The following is a 25098-nucleotide window of genomic DNA, read 5'->3' as shown; positions in this document are numbered from 1 at the left end:
CTGTCTGTCTGTCTGTCTGTCTGTCTGTCTGTCTGTCTGTCTGTCTCTCTCTCTCTCTCTCTCTCTCTCTCTCTCTCTCTCTCTCTCTCTCTCTCTCTCTCTCTCTCTCTCTTTCTCTCTCTCTGTGTTTCTCTCTCTGTTTCAAATCAAATCAAATATATTTATATAGCCATCTTAGATCAGCTGATATCTCAAAGTGCTGTACAGAAACCCAGCATAAAACCCCAAACAGCAAGCAATGCAGGTGTAGAAGCACGGTGGCTCGGAAAAATTCCCTAGAAAAGCCAAAACCTAAGAAGAAACCTAGAGAGGAACCAGGCTATGAGGGGTTGCCAGTCCTCTTCTGGCTGTGCCGGGTGGAGATTATAACAGAACATGGCCAAGACGTTCAAATGTTCATAATTGACCAGCATGGTCAAATAATAATAATCACAGTAGTTGTTGAGGGTGCAACAGGTCAGCACCTCAGGAGTAAATGTCAGTTGGCTTTTCATAGCCGTTCATTGAGAGTATCTCTACCGCTCCTGCTGTCTCTGGAGAGTTGAAAACAGCAGGTCTAGGACAGGTAGCACGTCCGGTGAACAGGTCAGGGTTCCATAGCCTGACCATTATTTCTCTGTGTCTCTCTCTCTCTCCCTCTCTCTCTCTCTTTGTATTGCTCTCTCTCTCTCTCTCTCTCTCTCTCTCTCTCTCTCTCTCTCTCTCTCTCTCTCTCTCTCTCTCTCTCTCTCTCTCTCTGTATTGCTCTCTCTCTCTCTCTCTCTCTCGCTCTCTCTCTTTGTATTGCTCTCTCTCTCTCTCTCTCTCTCTCTCTCTCTCTCATTACTGGATAGTGATAATGTGTGCAGTGAGTGTGTGTGCAGTCAGTGTGTGTGTTGGAACTCTGACAGCTGGGTTTCAGTGGGGGGTTGTGTGAGTGCGTGCCGGGCTGGTAGAATGGGGGCTTTATCCGCTTGTCTTCATCTGCAGTGTGTGTGTGTGCCAACGCCAGTCTCTCTCTGTCTGGAGATTATTGAGTCCTTCAGAAATGATGTAGAGGGATTCCACCTGTTGCATTCTGCACACATTATATACGGTGTTCGCCCATAAAATTATTCATTCATTCAAGGTTTATACAAATTCCACTAGAAAAACAATGGTCCAAACCCCATATCTCTAACATATATGCTTCAAAGTTTATGGACGATTTACTGTAAGAACGTAGCATGTTTAGAGTGAATGGAATATCATTACAGGCATGATCAACAAGTGGTCACTGTTGTATAGAACTAACTTCACAACTCAACTGGCAAGCTAACTAATGGCTGCAGGTTGTGAAAATAAAGGCCTTTTCTAAATGAAATCCACTGAATACAAAACTATACTCACCATTAATATAAATGCCACATGTAAAGTGTTGGTCCCGTGTTTCATGAGCTGAAATAAATGATCCCAGAAATGTTCCATAAAAGCTCTGAAAGCATATTTCTTTCAGACATTTGTTTACATCCCTGTTAGTGAGCATTTCGCCTTTGCCAAGATAATCGGTCCACCTGACAGATGTGGCATATAAAAAGCTGATTAAACAGTGTGATCATTACACAAGTGCACCTTGTGCTGGGACAAAAGTATTTTGACACCTGCTCATCAAACATCTCATTCCAAAATCATGGAGTTGTTCCCCCTTTGCTCCTATAACAGCCTCCACATTTTTGGTAAGGCTTTCCATGAGATGTTGTGGGGACTTGCTTCCATTCAGCCACAAGAGCGTTAGTGAGGTCGGGCACTGATGTTGGGTGATTAGGCCTGGCTCGCAGTCGGCGTTCTAATTCATCCCAAAGATGTGTGATGGGGTTGAGATCAAGGCTATGTGCAGGCCAGTCAAGTTGTTCCACACCAATCTCGACAAACCGTTTCTGTATGGACCTTGCTTTGTGCACGGGGGCATTGTCATGCTGAAAAAGCCAAACTATTGCCACAAAGTTAGAAGCACAGAATTGTCTAGAATGTCATTGTATGCTGTAGCATTAAGATTTCCTTTCACTGGAACTAAGGGGCCTAGCCTGAACCATGAAAAACAGCCCCAGACCATTATTCCTCCTCCACCAAACTTTAGAGTTGGCACTATGCATTGGGGCAGGTAGCGTTCTCCTGGCATCCACCAAACCCAGAGTTGTCCATCGGACTGCCAGATGGTGAAGCGTGATTCATCACACCAGAGAACATGTTTCTACTGCTCCAGAGTCCACTGGCGGTGAGCTTCACACCACTCCAGCCAACACTTGGCATTGTGCATAGCGATTTTAGGCCTGTGTGTGGCTGCTCGGCCATGGAAACCCATTTTGAGAAGCTCCCAACGAACAGTTCTTGTGCTGACGTTGCTTCCAGAGGCAGTTTGGAGCTCGGCAGTGAGTGTTGCAACCCGAGGACAGACGGTTTTTACACACTACACGTTTCAGCACATACAATCTACTTGCAGTGAAGCGGCTCAACATTTACATTACATTCAATCATCTAACAGACCTCCATCCAAAGCGACCCATAGAAGCAACCAGGGTCAACACCCTGCTCAAGGGCACGTCGACAGATCCCCCACAAGGCCAAAAACAGGGACCTAAACCAGTTACCTATCAGCCACCGGCCTAAGCTCCCCACCGCCAGGCCACCAGCCCTTCAAGATCCCCCCCACAGTTTCCAGAGAGCTGCCCCTCAACCATCCAAGAACCCCCCCATAGTCCGTCCCACTGAGATTAAAAAATCTCCAAATAAAATAATTCCCCAAGCCCCCATCCCCCAAATCACCAACAACCAACAAAATGAACAGAAGACAGAAAAGAGAGAGACAAAGGAAAACATAAAACAACAATGCAAAAAACTAAAGACAACAAAAATCATAACAGAAGGCCAACTGAATACATTTCAGTGCAAGTATGGCACTATTTACATGTGTGTGTCCCTGTATGTGCACGTGTGTGTGTTTTGAATGAGAGTGTGTGTATAAGCATGTGTACACCTGTACAAACACCTGCATGGCATCAGGCAAACAAGCATTAGATGTAACAATGTTGCCCCTCAGTGTCATTTAAACTTACTTTTTGTTTTAGAAAAAAGGAAGGGAAGCGCTGCTTATGAAGGCCATGCAGCTGAAATTCGTTTTAAATCTTTGTTTCCATTGAAAATTCCATACAAATAAAGGTATTTTAATGAATTAAATGAAAAGTGCCTTGGTTCTCCTTTTTGATTACTTGTTTTGTTTTATTTTGACTTGTTTTGTTTTACTTGTATCTTTCCCGTCATTCTATCCCCCGCCCAACAACTCCACTCCCACTGGTCTCCAATTCCACTTCCCAACCCTCAGCCCATCCCACCTATCTCTGCTGGTCACCCTCAGCCCATCCCACCTATCTCTGCTGGTCACCCTCAGCCCATCCCACCTATCTCTGCTGGTCACCCTCAGCCCATCCCACCTATCTCTGCTGGTCACCCTCAGCCCATCCCACCTATCTCTGCTGGTCACCCTCAGCCCATCCCACCTATCTCTGCTGGTCATCCTCAGCCCATCCCACCTATCTCTGCTGGTCACCCTCAGCCCATCCCACCTATCTCTGCTGGTCACCCTCAGCCCATCCCACCTATCTCTGCTGGTCACCCTCAGCCCATCCCACCTATCTCTGCTGGTCACCCTCAGCCCATCCCACCTATCTCTGCTGGTCATCCTCAGCCCATCCCACCTATCTCTGCTGGTCACCCTCAGCCCATCCCACCTATCTCTGCTGGTCACCCTCAGCCCATCCCACCTATCTCTGCTGGTCACCCTCAGCCCATCCCACCTATCTCTGCTGGTCACCCTCAGCCCATCCCACCTATCTCTGCTGGTTACCCTCAGCCCATCCCACCTATCTCTGCTGGTCACCCTCAGCTCATCCCACCTATCTCTGCTGGTTACCCTCAGCCCATCCCACCTATCTCTGCTGGTCACCCTTAGCCCATCCCACCTATCTCTGCTGGTCACCCTCAGCCCATCCCACCTATCTCTGCTGGTCACCCTCAGCCCATCCCACCTATCTCTGCTGGTCACCCTCAGCCCATCCCACCTATCTCTGCTGGTCACCCTCAGCCCATCCCACCTATCTCTGCTGGTCACCCTCAGCCCATCCCACCTATCTCTGCTGGTCACCCTCAGCCCATCCCACCTATCTCTGCTGGTCACCCTCAGCCCATCCCACCTATCTCTGCTGGTCACCCTCAGCCCATCCCACCTATCTCTGCTGGTCACCCTCAGCCCATCCCACCTATCTCTGCTGGTCACCCTCAGCCCATCCCACCTATCTCTGCTGGTCACCCTCAGCCCATCCCACCTATCTCTGCTGGTCACCCTCAGCCCATCCCACCTATCTCTGCTGGTCACCCTCAGCCCATCCCACCTATCTCTGCTGGTCACCCTCAGCCCATCCCACCTATCTCTGCTGGTCACCCTCAGCCCATCCCACCTATCTCTGCTGGTCACCCTCAGCCCATCCCACCTATCTCTGCTGGTCACCCTCAGCCCATCCCACCTATCTCTGCTGGTCACCCTCAGCCCATCCCACCTATCTCTGCTGGTCACCCTCAGCCCATCCCACCTATCTCTGCTGGTCACCCTCAGCCCATCCCACCTATCTCTGCTGGTCACCCTCAGCCCATCCCACCTATCTCTGCTGGTCATCCTCAGCCCATCCCACCTATCTCTGCTGGTCACCCTCAGCCCATCCCACCTATCTCTGCTGGTCACCCTCAGCCCATCCCACCTATCTCTGCTGGTCACCCTCAGCCCATCCCACCTATCTCTGCTGGTCACCCTCAGCCCATCCCACCTATCTCTGCTGGTCATCCTCAGCCCATCCCACCTATCTCTGCTGGTCACCCTCAGCCCATCCCACCTATCTCTGCTGGTCATCCTCAGCCCATCCCACCTATCTCTGCTGGTCACCCTCAGCCAATCCCACCTATCTCTGCTGGTCACCCTCAGCCCATCCCACTTATCTCTGCTGGTCACCCTCAGCCCATCCAACCTATCTCTGCTGGTCACCCTCAGCCCATCCAACCTATCTCTGCTGGTCACCCTCAGCCCATCCCACCTATCTCTGCTGGTCACCCTCAGCCCATCCCACCTATCTCTGCTGGTCACCCTCAGCCCATCCCACCTATTTCTACGCCATATACAGTGTCTTTCAACTATGCTGTGATGTTTAAAATAGATTTAAATCTATCTAATCGAATGGAATCCACAGATTGCGAGTTGAAGATACATACTTGTACTAATAGTGTTAGTAATTGACTGACCAGGTCTCTCCAGATCTCCCAGCAATGCTATTTCTAGTGTCAATTTTAGATTCATGTTATGCTTTTTCAGCCTTTCCTGAACCTGAGACCAGAAACAGGCTACCTGAGGGCAACACCTAAACAAATGGTCTGTCCTCACAACAAAATCTGCAGAGCTGCGATTACTGTATGCCCCAAATATTCAATATTTTGTTGGTGGCAAGACTTCTGGACAATAATTTTAGCTGAAAAGCACGCAGTCATAAACCTTGCGTCATTTTATATGTAAACTCATCCACCTATCAAGGCATAAGGCGAGACCCAGATGCAGACACGGGAGGCAGATGGTTGGAGTCTTAAAATGTTTATTAATCCAAAGGGGTAGGCAAGAGAATGGTTGTGGACAGGCAAAAGGTCAAAACCAGATCAGAGTCCAAACGGTACTGAAGGGCAGGCAGAATCAAGGTCAGGGCCAGGCAGGGGTCAGATCAGGTCAGGACAGTAAGATCAGGCAGGCAGGAAAGTAGTCCAGAGCCAGGCAGGGGTCAAGTCAGGTCAGGACAGGAAGATCACGCAGGCAGGAAAGTAGTCCAGAGCCAGGCAGGGGTCAGGTCAGGTCAGGACAGGTCAGAAAAGGTGTACGGGATAAACACGCTGGTTGACTTGACTAAACATACTAGATGAACTGGCACAGAGAGACAGGAAATACAGGGATAAATACACTGGGGAAAATAAGCGACACCTGGAGTGGGTGGAGACAATCCCAGGAACAGGTGAAACAGATCAGGGCGTGACAACACCCTGTACCATGGTTTCGGTTCCCTACCTCCTGAGCTTTTGTTGTTCCAAAATGTTTCCACTTCATGATAACAACACTTACAGTTGACCGAGGCAGCTCGAGCAGGGCACACATTGGAGGAACTGACTTTGGAAAGGTGGCATCCTATGACAGTGCCACTTTAAAAGTCACTGAGCTTTTCAGTAAGGTCAAGGCTACTGCCAATGTTTGTCTATGGAGATTGCATGGCTGTGTGCTCGATGTTATACAACTGTCAGCAATGGGTGTGGCTGAAATAGCTGAATCCACCAATTTGAAGTGTCCACATACTTTTGTATATATAGTGTTATTACATTGTAGAGAACAATCTAATGATTAATTATATGTTATTTATAATGACATAGAGCAAAGAAAACAAGGTGTTTAATTTCATTGCATTGAATTAGCCTGTTTTTCTCTACATTGTATAGCAGTAAGTGGATGCCCTACTTTATACAGTACATGTACTGTAGTTACTATTTCCTGAATTCCATATTCTACATTTTACATTGAATGAAATGTGTACTTTAGCTATACTGTAAGTACATTGCAACATATGTGTTCAGAGTAAATAAACACATGAAAATCTACCATGAGAGTTTTGAGCGTTGGCTCAGTTTTAAGCTGCGTGTGTGTGTTTTCTGTGTGTTAGGGACTCAAACCCGCGTATAGGAGACATCCTCCAGAAGCTGGCTCCCTTTATGAAGATGTACGGCGAGTACGTGAAGAACTTTGACCGTGCTATGGACCTGGTCAGCACCTGGAGCCAACGGTCATCACATTTCAAGAGTGTGGTCCAGAATATACAAGTAAGTGTTTGTGTGTGTGTGTGTGTGTGTGTGTGTGTGTGTGTGTGTGCACGTGTGCGTGCGTGTTTCAGTGGAGGCTGCTGAGGGGAGGACGGCTCATAATAATGACTGGAACGGAGCCGAATGGAATGGCATTAGACACATGGAAACCATATTTGATGTATTTGATACCATTCCACTGATTCCGCTCCAGCCATCACCACCAGCCCGTCCTCCCGTCCTGTGTATGTATGGTAAAGTATGTCTTTGTTATCGCTGCACTGTGTGTTGTACACCTACAGTACAGTAGGCCTATTAACAGTACTGTGTGTTGTATACCTACAGTACAGTAGGCCTATTAACAGTACTGTGTGTTGTACACCTACAGTACAGTAGGCCTATTAACAGTACTGTGTGTTGTACACCTACAGTACAGTAGGCCTATTAACAGTACTGTGTGTTGTACACCTACAGTACAGTAGGCCTATTAACAGTACTGTGTGTTGTATACCTACAGTACAGTAGGCCTATTAACAGTACTGTGTGTTGTATACCTACAGTACAGTAGGCCTATTAACAGTACTGTGTGTTGTATACCTACAGTACAGTAGGCCTATTAACAGTACTGTGTGTTGTATACCTACAGTACAGTAGGCCTATTAACAGTACTGTGTGTTGTATACCTACAGTACAGTAGGCCTATTAACAGTACTGTGTGTTGTATACCTACAGTACAGTAGGCCTATTAACAGTACTGTGTGTTGTATACCTACAGTACAGTAGGCCTATTAACAGTACTGTGTGTTGTATACCTACAGTACAGTAGGCCTATTAACAGTACTGTGTGTTGTATACCTACAGTACAGTAGGCCTATTAACAGTACTGTGTGTTGTATACCTACAGTACAGTAGGCCTATTAACAGTACTGTGTGTTGTACACCTACAGTACAGTAGGCCTATTAACAGTACTGTGTGTTGTATACCTACAGTACAGTAGGCCTATTAACAGTACTGTGTGTTGTATACCTACAGTACAGTAGGCCTATTAACAGTACTGTGTGTTGTATACCTACAGTACAGTAGGCCTATTAACAGTACTGTGTGTTGTACACCTACAGTACAGTAGGCCTATTAACAGTACTGTGTGTTGTATACCTACAGTACAGTAGGCCTATTAACAGTACTGTGTGTTGTATACCTACAGTACAGTAGGCCTATTAACAGTACTGTGTGTTGTATACCTACAGTACAGTAGGCCTATTAACAGTACTGTGTGTTGTATACCTACAGTACAGTAGGCCTATTAACAGTACTGTGTGTTGTATACCTACAGTACAGTAGGCCTATTAACAGTACTGTGTGTTGTATACCTACAGTACAGTAGGCCTATTAACAGTACTGTGTGTTGTATACCTACAGTACAGTAGGCCTATTAACAGTACTGTGTGTTGTATACCTACAGTACAGTAGGCCTATTAACAGTACTGTGTGTTGTATACCTACAGTACAGTAGGCCTATTAACAGTACTGTGTGTTGTATACCTACAGTACAGTAGGCCTATTAACAGTACTGTGTGTTGTATACCTACAGTACAGTAGGCCTATTAACAGTACTGTGTGTTGTACACCTACAGTACAGTAGGCCTATTAACAGTACTGTGTGTTGTATACCTACAGTACAGTAGGCCTATTAACAGTACTGTGTGTTGTATAGCTACAGTACAGTAGGCCTATTAACAGTACTGTGTGTTGTACACCTACAGTACAGTAGGCCTATTAACAGTACTGTGTGTTGTATACCTACAGTACAGTAGGCCTATTAACAGTACTGTGTGTTGTATACCTACAGTACAGTAGGCCTATTAACAGTACTGTGTGTTGTATACCTACAGTACAGTAGGCCTATTAACAGTACTGTGTGTTGTACACCTACAGTACAGTAGGCCTATTAACAGTACTGTGTGTTGTATACCTACAGTACAGTAGGCCTATTAACAGTACTGTGTGTTGTATACCTACAGTACAGTAGGCCTATTAACAGCACTGTGTGTTGTACACCTACAGTACAGTAGGCCTATTAACAGTACTGTGTGTTGTATACCTACAGTACAGTAGGCCTATTAACAGCACTGTGTGTTGTACACCTACAGTACAGTAGGCCTATTAACAGTACTGTGTGTTGTACACCTACAGTACAGTAGGCCTATTAACAGTACTGTGTGTTGTATACCTACAGTACAGTAGGCCTATTAACAGTACTGTGTGTGTACTATCTGTACAGAAGCAGGATGTGTGTGGGAACCTGACTCTCCAGCACCACATGTTGGAGCCTGTTCAGAGGATCCCTCGCTATGAACTCCTGCTCAAGGACTATCTGAAGAAACTGCCTGACGATGCACTGGACAGGAAAGACACAGAGAGTACGTCTGTGTGTCTGTCTGCCTGTCTGTCTGTGTCCGTCTGTCCTTCTGTTTGTCTGTTTGTCTAGGTTTAGGTTTATCTGGTTGAGGTTGATCTGTTTGTCCCTCACTAACCTTCCTAAACTAGGGCTCATTACAAGCTCTATGTCTTGTGACCTTACTATAACCTTGTACTGTACATTGTCCTTGTTTGAAGTAGCGTCTAGGTAAAGCCTACAAAGCCCAGTGTTGTGGGTCAGTAGTCTGTCTCTGTGAGGCCCTGCGCTCCTAGGCCTGGTCATGTAGAGGGGAAAGTCAGCTCTGTTTATGTAGTTTGTGATTAAGATGGCTGCTGCAGGTGCACTCCCACATTAGTGCTCTGCTCCTCTGGCTTACAGTCACTTTAATGCAGTGTGTGTGTGTGCGCGTGTGTGCGTGCATTTAATGGATAATGTGTGTCTTTGACGTTGGGTAATGTACATGAATGGTATGTGTGGCCGAACACTTTATATCCCTGTCTGTGTAACACAAACACACACTGTTTGAGGTGTTCATTGTGTGTGTTTGATATATGGTAATTTACAATAGGCCCATAGTCTGATGATGCACAGGCTGGCTGCAGTGAAAGGTTGGACACTAGCCGATTTCTAACAGAGTATTCAGTTGAGTGTTTTGCCAAATGTAGGCCTGATGCATAGTTATGTAGAGGTTCTGTAGACAGGTCTAACAGTCTGTCTGTGTGTGTTTTACAGAGGCATTGGAGCTCATATCCACAGCAGCCAACCACTCCAATGCTGCCATCAGGAAAATGGTACAATTCTACTTACTTATGCTTGGAGTCCTCTCTGTTCCCTCCCTCTCCATCACTTTGAAACACCTTGCCTCTCCATCACTCTCTGACATGCGTCTTACTTTTTATGGTTTTTAAGGTGATGGTGATGTAGCTCACAACAGTGTATGAGGGAAGGAAGGAAGGAAGGAAGGAAGGAAGGAAGGAAGGAAGGAAAGAAGGAAGGAAGGAAGGAAGGAAGGAAGGAAGGAAGGAAGGAAGGAAGGAAGGAAGGAAGGAAGGAAGGAAGGAAGGAAGGAAGGAAGGAAGGAAGGAGAGAGAGAGAGGTAGCAAGGGAGGGAGAGAATTAGGGAGGTATGGAGGGAAGAAGGGAGGTTGTGAGGGCCCTGGTTGGTTTAGTACAGACAGGAAGTTGCTGTTTCCTGCCACTAGTTTTACAGTCTGCAGAAGAGTGACAGCTGTCTCTGAGACACACACACACAGTCCCACTTCAAATCAAATCAAATCAAATTTTATTTGTCACATACACATGGTTAGCAGATGTTAATGCGAGTGTAGCGAAATGCTTGTGCTTCTAGTTCCGACAATGCAGTAATAACCAACGAGTAATCTAACCTAACAATTCCAAAACTATTACCTTATACACACAAGTGTAAAGGGATAAAGAATATGTACATAAAGATATATGAATGAGTGATGGTACAGAACGGCATAGGCAAGATGCAGTAGATGGTATCAAGTACAGTATATACATATGAGATGAGTGATGTAGGGTATGTAAACAAATTGGCATAGTTTAAAGTGGCTAGTGATACATGTATTACATAAAGATGCAGCAGATGATATAGAGTACAGTATATACATATACATATGAGATGAGTAATGTAGGGTATGATATATTTTTACATCAATTTCCCTTATTAAAGTGGCTGGAGTTGAGTCAGTGTGTTGGCAGCAGCCACTCAATGTTAGTCTGATGGCCTTGAGATAGAAGCTGTTTTTCAGTCTCTCGGTCCCTGCTTTGATGCACTTCTGCCCCCTGGTGTGGCGTGTCCTCTAGCGCGTCTAATACGGCCTCAACCATTTTAGTTCAATAGCTTTTTTAAGGCTCCACTGACTTCTATTCATGCATCGTTTTATCTGCTCTCTGTGCGTTTCTCATCTATGGTGTTCCTCAGGAGAAGATGAACAAACTGCTGGAGGTCTATGAGAGACTGGGGGGAGAGGAGGACATTGTGAACCCAGCCAACGAACTCATCAAGGAGGGACACATCAAGAAGATGTCTGCCAAGAATGGGACGGCCCAGGACCGATACCTCTACCTGGTGAGTGGCAGGAGGAGCTGGAATGAAGAACGTGTAGGAATGGCATTACTATATGTGACCGACCTCCTCGATTCGGTCTTATGTAGCAACATTTGAAATTGTGTTTTTTACATTGGATGAAAGTAGAGACTCATAGATAGAAAATGGTATATCATATACTGCAGTTGAGGAACAATGGAAAGTAATTCTGCTTCGAAAGAAGATAAACTTGTAACACCACTTTTGAGAAAATGACACTTGAATGTTTTGGTACACCTACTGGAGAGCTCTTCTTTGTCTACACCCATTCAGCATCTTTCACCACCCTCTTAAGCCTTAGCCCCACCCATCTCTTTAAGGATTCACATGTGAAGCCATGTGGTAAACACACTCTATATCAAATACAACTTTATTTGTCACATGCACAGGATACAGAAGGTGGAAATGGTACAGTGAAGTGGTTACTTCCATAGTAGCAATATCAAAAACAGAAAGTGTCCCGATAAAAATTTGTTATAAATATGTGATGGAAATGCTATAACCACCCCCCAGCCACATCGAGCTAAGTGGATGGGTCACTATTGTCTAGACATGTACACATGTTCATGAAATACAATACATGGCCGTAATCACCCCAGACACACCTGGCTAATTTGATGGGTCATATAATAATCCGTCCGAAGTGGAGTCTTTTGTTTAGACATGTAGCTAGCGAGCTAGCTAAACAACGAACTGGCATAATCCCAACTCACAGTACTACCAATACAAACATTGTCATAATAGCTGTAGTATCAATCTGCAGGTAGCTAAAGCTAACAAACAAGGTTAAATGTTAGCTAGCTAACATTAGGCTATAACTAGCAATGCAAATGGTTTCTGATTCGAATAATACACTACAGAAAAGCGAACGTTTGCTAGCTAACTAACTGTATGCTTTAACTCAAAATGACTTTCTGACTAAATTAGAAACTTCTATCTGAAAATATATTTAGACTCTTGCCCGCCGTATACATGGATCAACACTTCACGGCCCGGGAAACATTTAACTCTGTTTTGTCTGTAGCTACATCTTGTTTGGTCAGCGTTGTGTCAAGTCACTCTGACTGGTTCACACTGACCGTGCATCATTTTTTCTAACTGATCTGTCGATAGTACCTGCTAAATTCAGGGAATCAATGTTGTTGAGAAAAGTAGCAAAACTTTAGTAGTTCTTGAAGGCTAACATTATATCTATCAAAAACGGTGTGGTAGAAAGGACTGTCAACACATATGGAACAGATCACGTTATCGACAGATGCATGCTACATGGCAGACCAATCCAAACTCATCTCCCGGCATGTCCAGCCCATCGATTATCTCAGCCAATCATGGCTAGCGGGAAAGTTCCTGTCTTTTTCTGTTGCAAAACTAACTAAGCTCGTATTGTCACAATTTTATTTGGATTTATGGATGGGGTACAGTTTTGTTATTAAGGCACATGAAAGTTCACATGTTCCAGAAGGCATTCCCACCAAAAAACGCATTTTGATTAAAAAAATTATGTTTACGTTAAAATTCCACTCCTGTGAATTAGTGACGTGCGACACATGCCTAGTTTCCTGAAACTATTCACATATCAAAGTGTGTGTGTATTCATCTGTTTATTATACTTATCTGTTTCCCCCTCTCTCTCGCTCCCTGTGTCTCTGTGCTGCAGTTTAATAACATGGTGCTGTACTGCGTTCCCAAGCTGAGGTTGATGGGTCAGAAGTTCAGTGTGAGAGAGAGGATCGACATTGCAGGGATGGAGATCAGGAAGGAGGTAATGGAAGCAAGGATACAACAAATTCAACCTAGCTTCCTTTTCTGCTGAAAACCAGATGTGGAAACTCCTCTCGGCGTATTTTTACTCCTGCTACATTAGGATAGAGGTAAAGTGACACTGTTCTCCTCTGTGTCTTCAGGTTCAGGAGAATGTGAAGCAGAATCTCCCTCTGACGTTTGCCATCATCGGCAAGCAGCGCTCACTAGAGCTGCAGGCCAGGTAAGAACTAAGGAGCGGTTACATGGGACAACTGTAGAACTGTGCATTTTGTAATGGGACACAACATTTCAGGCACAGCTAGAATACATAGTAGTATTTATAGCTATAGAGAGCCTTAATATTGGTGTTAAGTGTTGCAGTTAATACTATTGTTGAAACCTTCCATCTGCTTTTCAGCACGGCAGAGGAAAAGGAAGACTGGATACAGGTAAGGAATACCATCTCGACAGAAACACACTAACATGGAATGAGAGGGTTTGCAGAAGGATTTGTGCCCCCACAGTTTCAGTGTATTATGGACAGTATTAGTATTAGGGAGGCTTTCCTCCACACTGCCATTCTGTGAGTTGGGGAATTGTTTTCCTCTCATTATAGCTCATTTAGCCCATTAAAGCTGACTAAAGCTGATTAAAAAGGCTAATAGACAGGAGGGGAGGAGTGTGTGTCAGGCAGGGGGGCTGGGTATGTGGAAAGGACTGGAAGGGCTATTCAGCAATATGAAGACACAGGGAATGTGTGGTGTCACAAGAGACTTTGAAGAGGGGGGGAACAAAGATTGCACACACGTACATACACTGTCTATTTTTTTTGCATATGAATACAGAGCTCATTATTTGCACACGTGCACACACACACACACACACTCTCTGTTTAGTGCAATAGACCACTGGGCTGGATCAGAGGTTTGTGATGCATTTGGCCCTCTGGTGTCATGGATGATGTCATCAGTGTATAGCAGGGTCAGTCCAGTCTACAGCCAGGCACAGTATCTCTCTTTGTTCTCCTCTCTCCTACTTAGACAGGCAGAGGCCCCCTTTCTCTCTCTCTCTCTCTCTCTCTCTCTCTCTCTCTCTCTCTCTCTCTCTCTCTCTCTATCTCTCAATTTAAGGGCTCTATTGGCATGGGAAACACATGTTAACATTGCCAAAGCAAGTGAAGTAGATAATAAACAGTAGTGAAATAAACAATAAAAATTAACAGTAAAGGTGGTTGTAGAATTTAACGGCTTTTTTCTGGATTTTGATCATTAGTGGGTATCGGCCTAATTCTTCTCTGCATGCATTATTTGGTGTTTTACGTTGTACACAAAGGATCTTTTTGCATAATTCTGCATGCAGAGTCTCAATTTGGTGTTTGTCCCATTTTTGGGGATTCTTGGTTGGTGAGCGGACCCCAGACCTCACAACCATAAAGGGTTCTTTAACTGATTCAAGTATTTTTAGCCAGATCCTAATTGTTACGTCAAATTCTATGTTCCTTTTGATCGCACAGAAGGCCCTTCTTGCCTTGTCTCTCTGCTCGTTCACAGCTTTGTGGAAGTTACCTATGGCGCTGATGTTTAGGTCTCTCTCTCTTTCTCTCTGTCTCCTTGAGGCTGTAGATTGCCGTAGGAATGTTACTGTTGTAAAATCTGTTGCTTTACTTTCTCCCTGTCACTGCCTCTTGACTTTTATTATAAACCGGTGAAGAATATGATGGCCGTATGTAACTACAGGCCTTTATAAAGCGTTCAATCCCTCTCTGCTCTCCCTCTCCCCCGTCCCTTCCACTCCCAGGTGATCCTGGCCACCATAGAGAGACACAAGCAGAACAGTGAGACCTTTAACAAAGCCTTCAACAGCTCCTTCTCCAGGGAGGAAGACCACACGCCAGACTCACCGGTCAGTCTGCCTGCCTGTCTGTCTGACTGCCTGTTAGTCTGTCTGTCTAGCCATGAGTCAACGTGCACTATGAGTGTATATATATTCATATAAGAGCACTGCAGCTTGGTCAGAGAGTGTATATATATTCATATATATATAGTGTGTACAGTACCAGTCAAAAGTTTGGACACACCTTCTCATTCAAGGGTTTGTCTTAATTTTTACTATTTTATACATTGTAGAATAATAGTGAAGACATCAAACGATGAAGTATCACATTTGGAATCATGTAGAAACCACAAACAATAGTTAAACAAATCAAAATATATTTTAGATTCTTCAAAGTAGCCACCCTTTGTCTTGATGACTGCTTTGCACACTCTTGGCATTCTCTCAACCTGCTTCATGAGGAATGGTTTTCCAACAATCTTGAAAAAGTTACAACATATGCTGAGCATTTTTGGCTGTTTTTCCTTCACTTTGCGGTCCAACTCATCCCAAACCATCTCAATTGGGTTGAGGTCAGGGGATTGTGGAGGCCAGGTCATCTGATGCATTACTCCATCACTCTTCTTCTTGGTCAAATAGCCCTTACACAGCCTGGAGGTGTGTTGGGTCATTGTCCTGTTGAAAATCAAATGATAGTCCCACTAAGCACAAACCAGATGGAATGGAATATCGCTGCAGAATGCTGGGGTAGCCATGCTGGTTAAGTGTGCATTGAATTATAAATAATTCACTGACAGTGTCACCAGCAAAGCACCATCACACCTCTTCCTCCATGCTTCACGGTGGGAACCACACATGCGGAGATCATCCGTTCACCTATTCTGTGTCTCACAAAGACATCCAAAAATCTCAAATTTGGACACATCAGACCAAGGGACAGATTTCCACCAATGTAATGTCCATTGCTTGTGTTTCTTGGCCCAAGCAAGTCTCTTCTTATTGGTGTAGTGGTTTCTGTAAAGCAATTCGATCATGAAGGCCTGATTCACACAGTCTCCTCTGAACAGTTGATGTTGAGATGTCTCTGTTACTTGAACTCTGTGAAGCATTTATTTGGGCTGCAATTCCTGAGGCTGGTAAATAATTAATGTATCCTGGGTCTTCCTTTCCTGTGGCGGTCCTCATAAGAGCCAGTTTCATCATAGTGCTTGATGGGTTTTGCGACTGCACTTGAAGAAACTTTCAAAGTTCTTGACATTTTCCATATTGACTGACCTTCCTGCCTTAAAGTAATGATGGTCTGTCATTTCTCTTTGCTTATTTGAGCTGTTCTTGCCATAATATGGAATTGGTCTTTTAACAAATAGGGCTATCTTCTGTATACCACTCCTACCATGTCACAACACAACTGATTGGCTCAATGCATTAGGAAGGAAAGAAATTCCACAAATTAACTTTTAAACAAGGCACACCTTTTAATTGAAATGCATTCCAGATGACTACCTCATTAATCTGGTTGAGAGAATGCCAAGAGTGTGCGATGCTGTCATCAAGGCAAAGGTGGCTACTTTGAAGAATCTCAACTATAAAATATATTTTAATTTGTTTAACACTTTTTTGGTTACTACATGATTCCATATGTGTTATTTAATAGTTTTGATATCTTCAAAAATATAGAAAAACCTTGGAATGTAGGTGTGTCCAAACTTTTGACTGGTACTGTATATATTCAACTTTTTTGAGTTGGCAAACAAACTGAAAGGGTGCACACTGTCAGTGTGTTGTTTGAACAGCTGTAAAGCCAAAGTAGGCGATTTACTGCCAACTGCAATTGTGGAATATTTCCTCGTGAGTATAATAAATTGGCTAATCTCTCCTGGTGAAGTCAATGGAATGATGTGATTCTTAACCTATAGGAAGTCCCACTAGTTAACTATTTCAAAATTGTGAAAGTCCTCAATGGCGCTGCCCATACTAAGATGGGAGATTCCTCTATCTATCTGTATGACTGACCCACTATGAACCTGGACACAGGCCAAACTAGAAACACATGACAGACTACTACTGTCTTTCTCTCAGGCGTGGCTGCCATCTAGTGGGAGTAAACACACACTGCAGCTTTAGGGGATATTCAGTGGGTTGTTCTCATTCTCTGGCAATGTGGGAGAATGCTTTGTTAGTGGTTTGTTGTCACCTGACATGAAGTGCTATCCGTGTAATAACAAGGGGTGAACTTTCAATGTAACTCATACATCTCTCCCAGGGTTAAATACGTCACTCTGATCCTGTATTCATGTTCTGCTCTCCTCAGGGTCCCTGGAGCACCATATCCATAGACTCAGACAGTGAAAGACTGCATGAAAGGGTAGGTGTCAAAAGTCATATTACAATACATTTCCTCCAGCTCTATTACCTTTTGTGTGATGTTATGGACTCAGCTTTGGATTTCAAGACCATTGATCTCTCTTTGCTACAGCGCCAATGGCATCGCCCAACATAATACTAGAACCCATACAATGGGCAATAGAATGTGAATACATTGTACCATGAATGTCTGTCTGAGTTCATAACCAGAATTACATTGATCTCTCCTATTCTAAAGCCTGAATGTCTGTCAGTCTGGTATTACAATGGCAGTGGCTCTATAATCCACACAGTAGTCTGCAGTCTGTAAAATAGTAGGCAGTCTTCTCAATAACATCACTATCTCACTCTCTAGTAGCAGTGAGAGGTGTCTGTGGAAAGATGAGACATGATCAGGGGGTACATTTCACATTCCCTCCCACAATGCATCTGTGCTAAAGGGCTGGCAGCTGAAAAAGAAACGGGAGCGACTTTAATTTCCATTTTTCTGTTATGGAGGAGGGAAAAAATAGGGGAGATAACAGAGCAAGAAAATGGAGTGAGGACATGGCAAGATAGAAAGGAAATATTCCCCTTCACCCAACTATTTCAGGATTACTTAAGGCATTACGTAGATGCATTGAGATAAGATGACCTTGTGATTGGACAGATTTTGATAAGTTGTTTGTTTCTCTGTTTTCCAGAGAAGTTCCAAGAAGAAGGAGAAGGAGAAGCAGGCATGTAAAGGCTGCAACGAAAGCTTCAACTTCACCAAGCGCAAACACCACTGCAAAGCCTGTGGAGCGGTGAGCACGGAGAGGGAGAGGAGGGTGGGGGCGGGGGCGGGGGCGGGGGCAGTTAGTATGCTGCATTTTCGCCAGTGGATGTCTTGTATGATTGATTTTCAGTTGTCTAAATATCTTTCTCTCCCTCCATTTCTCATTCTCTCTTTCCCTCCCTCTGCAGGCCATCTGTGGTAAATGCTCTAAGATGTTGGAGAACAAGACGTGTCGACTGTGTCCTGAATGCTTTGAGACGAGCCAAGTCCCTGAAGGGCCTGCAGGGGCCCCAGGAGAGATGAAGAGGAAAGCTACAGCCGAGGTGAGGACCGTCTGACTCTCAGCTTATAGAATACAATAGAAAATAGTAGAATATAACTTCATTTAAATGAAGCTTCCCCTCACAAGTATCATAAGACAATCACACAGAACACTTATTGTATATGACACAGTGTTGCTGAGCAGCTAACATGGACAGGAGGGAGATGTGGTGTGTAAGGCTCACCAGAGTAGGTCTGGGGGGGGGGTTGAGTATAGAGGTTGGCAGTGGGTATATTGTTTCAGTGCCAGCCTCTGGGGAGAGCAGAACAATCCTGTTAGTCACCCCAGCATGGCAGAGGAGACGGAGCCCTGCCCAGACAGCCCCAAAGAGCGCGGTGCACCTCTTTCAATCTCACACACACACGCACTATAGAGACAAAAAGTGGTACACACAGTCCATAGTCCAGCAACACATCAGTAACAGTGGGGCTCCAGCAACACATCATTCAACGTTGATCTCCAGCATCACATCATTAACAGTGGGGCTCCGGCAACACATCAGTAACAGTGGGGCTCCGGCAACACATCAGTAACAGTGGGGCTCCGGCACCACATCAGTAACAGTGGGGCTCCGCCACCACATCAGTAACAGTGGGGCTCCGGCAACACATCAGTAACAGTGGGGCTCCAGCAACACATCAGTAACAGTGGGGCTCCGGCACCACATCAGTAACAGTGGGGCTCCGCCACCACATCAGTAACAGTGGGGCTCCGGCACCACATCAGTAACAGTGGGGCTCCGGCACCACATCAGTAACAGTGGGGCTCCAGCAACACATCAGTAACAGTGGGGCTCCGGCACCACATCAGTAACAGTGGGGCTCCAGCAACACATCAGTAACAGTGGGGCTCCGGCAACACATCAGTAACAGCGGGGCTCCGGCACCACATCAGTAACAGCGGGGCTCCGGCACCACATCAGTAACAGTGGGGCTCCGGCACCACATCAGTAACAGTGGGGCTCCGGCACCACATCAGTAACAGTGGGGCTCCAGCACCACATCAGTAACAGTGGGGCTCCAGCACCACATCAGTAACAGTGGGGCTCCAGCACCACATCAGTAACAGTGGGGCTCCGGCACCACATCAGTAACAGTGGGGCACCAGCAACACATCAGTAACAGTGGAGCTCCAGCACCACATCAGTAACAGTGGGGCTCCGGCAACACATCAGTAACAGTGGGGCTCCGGCACCACATCAGTAACAGTGGGGCACCGGCAACACATCAGTAACAGTGGGGCTCCGGCAACACATCAGTAACAGTGGGGGTCCGGCACCACATCAGTAACAGTGGGGCTCCGGCACCACATCAGTAACAGTGGGGCTCCGGCAACACATCAGTAACAGTGGGGCTCCGGCAACACATCAGTAACAGTGGGGCTCCGGCAACACATCAGTAACAGTGGGGCTCCGGCACCACATCAGTAACAGTGGGGCTCCGGCAACACATCAGTAACAGTGGGGCTCCGGCACCACATCAGTAACAGTGGGGCTCCAGCAACACATCAGTAACAGTGGGGCTCCGGCAACACATCAGTAACAGTGGGGCTCCGGCACCACATCAGTAACAGTGGGGCTCCAGCAACACATCAGTAACAGTGGGGCTCCGGCACCACATCAGTAACAGTGGGGCTCCGGCACCACATCAGTAACAGTGGGGCTCCGGCACCACATCAGTAACAGTGGGGCTCCGGCACCACATCAGTAACAGTGGGGCTCCGGCACCACATCAGTAACAGTGGGGCTCCGGCACCACATCAGTAACAGTGGGGCTCCGGCACCACATCAGTAACAGTGGGGCTCCGGCACCACATCAGTAACAGTGGGGCTCCGGCACCACATCAGTAACAGTGGGGCTCCAGCAACACATCAGTAACAGTGGGGCTCCGGCAACACATCAGTAACAGTGGGGCTCCGGCACCACATCAGTAACAGTGGGGCTCCGGCACCACATCAGTAACAGTGGGGCACCAGCAACACATCAGTAACAGTGGGGCTCCAGCACCACATCAGTAACAGTGGGGCTCCAGCACCACCGATCATCACTTTGAATTAGGAGTAGAGCAAATAATGAAAGTGAGCTCCCGTTCCAAACATTGTTTTTTTAATGGGTTAAAAATATAGTGTATTTCTCTGAATATTATGTGAGTACTGGCTCCCACTGCAGTGGATCAACATTGAGATTGTGCCTTTAACTCTGCCTCCTGTGTGTGTTTCTGTCCCTCCAGAAGCAGGTGTCTCCGTCTCTATTGGGGGACAACTGTCTGCAGTGTGGCCAGCTGCAGGTGCAGGAGAAGGGCAAGAGCTGGACAAAAACCTGGGTGGCCGTCACCAAGACTGAACCTCTAGTGCTGTACCTGCAGACCAGCGGACAGGTAAGGGTTAACCTCACACACACCTGAGGGTCTCTCTCCTGAGGGTCTCTCCTGAGGGTCTCTGTCCTGAGGGTCTCTCCTGAGGGTCTCTCTTGAGGGCCTGTCTTTTGACGGTCTTTCTCTTGAGGGTCTCTCTCCTGAGGGTCACACCTGAGGGCCTCTCCTGAGGGTCACACCTGAGGGTCTCTCTCTTGAGGTTTTCTCCTGAGGGTATTTTTCATGTGTCTGTCTATATCAGTGTCTTTGTGTGTCTGTCTGTCTGTCTGTCTGTCTGTCTGTCTGTGTCTATGTCTATGTACTGCTGTCTTGTCTACATCTCTTCTCCCTGCCCAGGTCACATGTATAGACCTGTCTGTATGTGTGCTTTACCTTACATTAACATTTGAGTCATTGGGGTGGCAGGGTAGCCTAGTGGTTAGAGCGTTGGACTAGTAACCGGAAGGTTGCGAGTTCAAACCCCCGAGCTGACAAGGTACAAATCTGTCGTTCTGCCCCTGAACAGGCAGTTAACCCACTGTTCCCAGGCTATCATTGAAAATAAGAATTTGTTCTTAACTGACTTGCCTGGTTAAATAAAGATAAAAAAAAATTGAGCAGACGCTCTTATCCAGAGCGACTTCCTAAGTGCGTTCATCTTATGATAGCTAGGTGGGACAACCACGTCATAGTAAGTTAATTTTTCCTCAGTAAAGTAGCTATCAGCAATCTTTTCACGCCCTGTAATGTACAGCATGTTCCTACTGTCTGTACGCAAGGTGTAATTTGAACCAAAGAACTGACCTTGTGTCTGTTGCTTGGGGAAACCTTTACCTACTTCTCCCCTCTCCTGAGGGTGCTTCACCAGGCTCCTTTATAGGATAGGTGTAGTGTGCAGGCATCTCCAGGGCTAAAACCCAGTCACTGTAGCCAGCCCTCCCCATTCCATTTTAGTGACCAAAATCCCATCTCTGCAACAATCCCAGGCAGGCAGAAAGCTGACATCCCCTGGCAGAAGATTAGGATTAATGATTGTTAGCATTTAATGATTAGATAGAAACTGGGGAATGAGGAGGAGAGGAGAGCGATCATGCACGTGCCTTATGAAATACAATCTAGCCCCCTGCATTAAATGAGAGAAACACTGGACTGTTATGCTTCCTCTTGATTCTGATTGGCCTGTTTGTTGTGTCACTTCAGGACTCTCGTGGGGTACGGGCCATACCCCTCCCGGGGTTTGAGGTGAACATGGCAGCGCCATCGGCAACAGAGAAGTCAGAGCTCAAACACGCGTTCCGGCTGAGTAACTCCCAGCAGGCTCTGCTGTTCAGCGCCCAGGATGCAGAGGTCCAGGACCAGTGGGTGGAGCTTCTCTCTAGAGCCGCCCGCGGGGAAACAACCACAGTCCCGCCCGTCAGCCTGACAGAGCACAGGAAGAGCCAATAGGGAGGCTCCGTTGAGGCCACTGGACCCTCCCCCTCCTTCCCACCTCTCCTGTGGACAGAGCACACATTACTTGAATTCACTTTACCTTGGCACTTTTTTTTTTGTTTTGTTTTCTTTGAAGAGAGGGAAGAATCATCTCCTCTCCTGCCCTTGCCTCCACCAGACACACACACACACACACACACACACACACACACACACACACACATTCACACACAGACTCGCTCTTTCCCTGGCTCTCTCGATCTCTCTCACTTACACACATACACAAGCACACACACATACATATGCACACACACACACACACACACACACACACACACACACACTTGTGCCACCAGTCCGACACCGTTGTATGCATGGTTACGTTGTATTTCTCTCAGTGTTCTCTGCAGTTCAAGAAGAACAGAAGACTCTTTGATTTAATATGTGTTGTATTATAGCCGAAGGCATTTATAAGATGAATCCTGTATGATTTTATAAAACAATGACGTTTGTTGTACATTATGTGACTGTGTTGTGAAGCATTAACCCCTGTTGGTCTGTCTGTCTGTCTACCTGTCTGTGTGTTCCTCCTGTGTTTTATTTCACTATTAAATGTTAGCGTATTGAACCCCAGACACAGACGCCACCTTTCCCCACCCCTGTGGTCCCTGTGGCCCCTGTGGTCCCAGTGGCCCCTGTGGTCCCAGTGGTCCCTGTGGCCCCTGTGGTCCCTGTGGTCCCTGTGGTCCCTGTGGCCCCTGTGGTCCCTGTGGCCCCTGTGGTCCCTGTGGTCCCTGTGGTCCCTGTGGTCCCAGTGGTCCCTGTGGTCCCTGTGGTCCCTGTGGTCCCTGTGGTCCCAGTGGTCCCTGTGGCCCCTGTGGTCCCTGTGGTCCCAGTGGTCCCTGTGGTCCCTGTGGCCCCTGTGGCCCCTGTGGTCCCTGTGGCCCCTGTGGTCCCAGTGGTCCCTGTGGCCCCTGTGGTCCCAGTGGTCCCTGTGGCCCCTGTGGTCCCTGTGGTCCCAGTGGTCCCTGTGGTCCCAGTGGTCCCTGTGGTCCCAGTGCCAGCTCAGTGGTGGTTGTACAGTATGAATACCAAATTGTGTCATTAGTATAAAGAGATCCATTTAACTTAAGAGACGTGAACGAATGCTTGTGGCTGGCCACCTGATGCTCCCACTATCAGCCCCCAACTCCTCACAGCCCTCCTACCAAACACTCCCACCCTCACCCCACTATCATCCCCCAACTCCTCACAGCCCTCCCCCAAACACTCCCACCTTCACCCCACTATCATCCCTCAACTCCTCACAGCCCTCCCCCAAACACTCCCACCCTCACCCCACTATCAGCCCCCCAACTCCTCACAGCCCTCCCCCAAACCCTCCCACCCTCACCCCACTATCAGCCCCCTAACTCCTCACAGCCATCCCCCAAACACTCCCACCCTCAACTTACTATCATCCCCCAACTCATCCCCCTGTCTCCTGGATGGGCTCTTTCCCTCCCTCCTCTCACTATAAACTCTGAATATACTAGAATATACTACCACTTCCTGTTTCTCCCTCTTACCTGCTTCGCCCCCATCTGGTCATGTGATAGAAACCTTAGCAACGATACAAGTACTGTACGATTGTGCGTTCTGCCTTGCCCCCCTCTACCCCCAACCCCCTGGCACCAGCTTGTAAAGAACCAGAAGATTGTTTAGTCATCTCTATGTGCATGTATAAACTTACTGATATTTATATACCGTGCTCTGAAAGCCCCAGCCCCTCTCTCCTCTGTAAAGTGAGCAGACTCAGTATTGCGTGTTTTAACCCTGGGTTGTGCACAATGGATAAGTAGTCAACACATCATCAATAAAGATACATATGGCTCACTCAATGTCATACTGTCCAACATGATCCTTTGAGTGTCATTTTGTGTTCACAATTCTCCCTAAATTCTCTCTCATCTCTGTCTATATTTATTTCATTCTCCTGTCTCCCACACAGACATTCTTTGAGTTGTTGAAGACCTTGGCTCTGTAAATGTGTTTCTTTCTTCTGCTATTTCTATTCCCCAACTTAATGACAGTGTTTAATCCGGTATGAATATTGCCAAGTAGGTATATTGTTGTGGAAATTCTTACACAGCGACACTCAAAGTCAATGTTAAATGAATCATTGTTTATTGTCAGCTCGCTGGAGAGGTTCCAACCAACGTAATGCACCATAGTGAACGTCTGACAGGAGCTCTGCTGGGGCAGTCCCGGCAGTTGTCTTAAATACTGCTATACACAGACAAGTTCTATTTGCATGATTTAGCATAATTCATTCATCATTACTGTTTTGTTTCATTCATGTGACCGACCAGTACTGGTTTATAACATGTGACAGACGAATACCTCACGAGGCTTCTCCTCTCTAAGTTGAGACCTTGAAACTGAGATATCTATCGTTCTCAAAACACGGTCTGGTGCTACTGCCAAATTGCAGATACTGATAAGTGAAGATTCGTTCAGTCAGTCACTTGCATGAACACAGAAATTGGTTATTAGAACAGCACATGAATAGAAAACAGAAATTAGTTAAAAGAAAAGCACATGTATAACATTTTCATCACACACTAATAGATGAAGAGAAGTACTGAATACTTACAAGCAAACAATGCATCCTTGATGTAAGTGACTTCTAATGTCTCTGGATTTAAGATGTTTATCGTGAGCGTAAAGTAATGGCCCAATCCTCTTGGGCTGTCCAAGGCCTGGGATGATAACTGAAGTAAGATCCTGCATTGACTGGATTAACAGTCACTCCTATCAGTGATATCATACATCAAACATTCATCAGATATAAAATGCCAGCAGATATTTGACCTTATCGTTGGCTAGGATGCCGAAG

At 46.2% G+C, this 25098-nt stretch overlaps 1 protein-coding gene across 1 annotated transcript in view; it reads left to right on the top strand.

Moving 5' to 3' along the window:
• Positions 1-24117, top strand: part of LOC135527968 (FYVE, RhoGEF and PH domain-containing protein 3-like) — a 137312-nt gene extending 113195 nt beyond the window's left edge. The window contains exons 7-19 of the mRNA XM_064956677.1: positions 6750-6906; positions 9168-9306; positions 10038-10096; positions 11254-11400; positions 13076-13180; positions 13323-13402; positions 13580-13610; positions 14959-15063; positions 17306-17359; positions 18042-18143; positions 18304-18438; positions 20667-20813; positions 21990-24117. Coding sequence (XP_064812749.1) covers positions 6750-6906; positions 9168-9306; positions 10038-10096; positions 11254-11400; positions 13076-13180; positions 13323-13402; positions 13580-13610; positions 14959-15063; positions 17306-17359; positions 18042-18143; positions 18304-18438; positions 20667-20813; positions 21990-22235 — 1507 coding nt within the window. The 3' untranslated portion in view covers positions 22236-24117. The remainder of the gene's footprint in view (positions 1-6749; positions 6907-9167; positions 9307-10037; positions 10097-11253; positions 11401-13075; positions 13181-13322; positions 13403-13579; positions 13611-14958; positions 15064-17305; positions 17360-18041; positions 18144-18303; positions 18439-20666; positions 20814-21989) is intronic.
• The last annotated feature ends 981 nt before the right edge of the window (positions 24118-25098 follow it).

This window comes from Oncorhynchus masou, chromosome 33 (genome assembly GCF_036934945.1).
Source record: "Oncorhynchus masou masou isolate Uvic2021 chromosome 33, UVic_Omas_1.1, whole genome shotgun sequence".
NCBI classification, from domain to species: Eukaryota; Metazoa; Chordata; class Actinopteri; order Salmoniformes; family Salmonidae; genus Oncorhynchus; species Oncorhynchus masou.
This window is presented reverse-complemented; position numbering and strand designations above follow the sequence as displayed.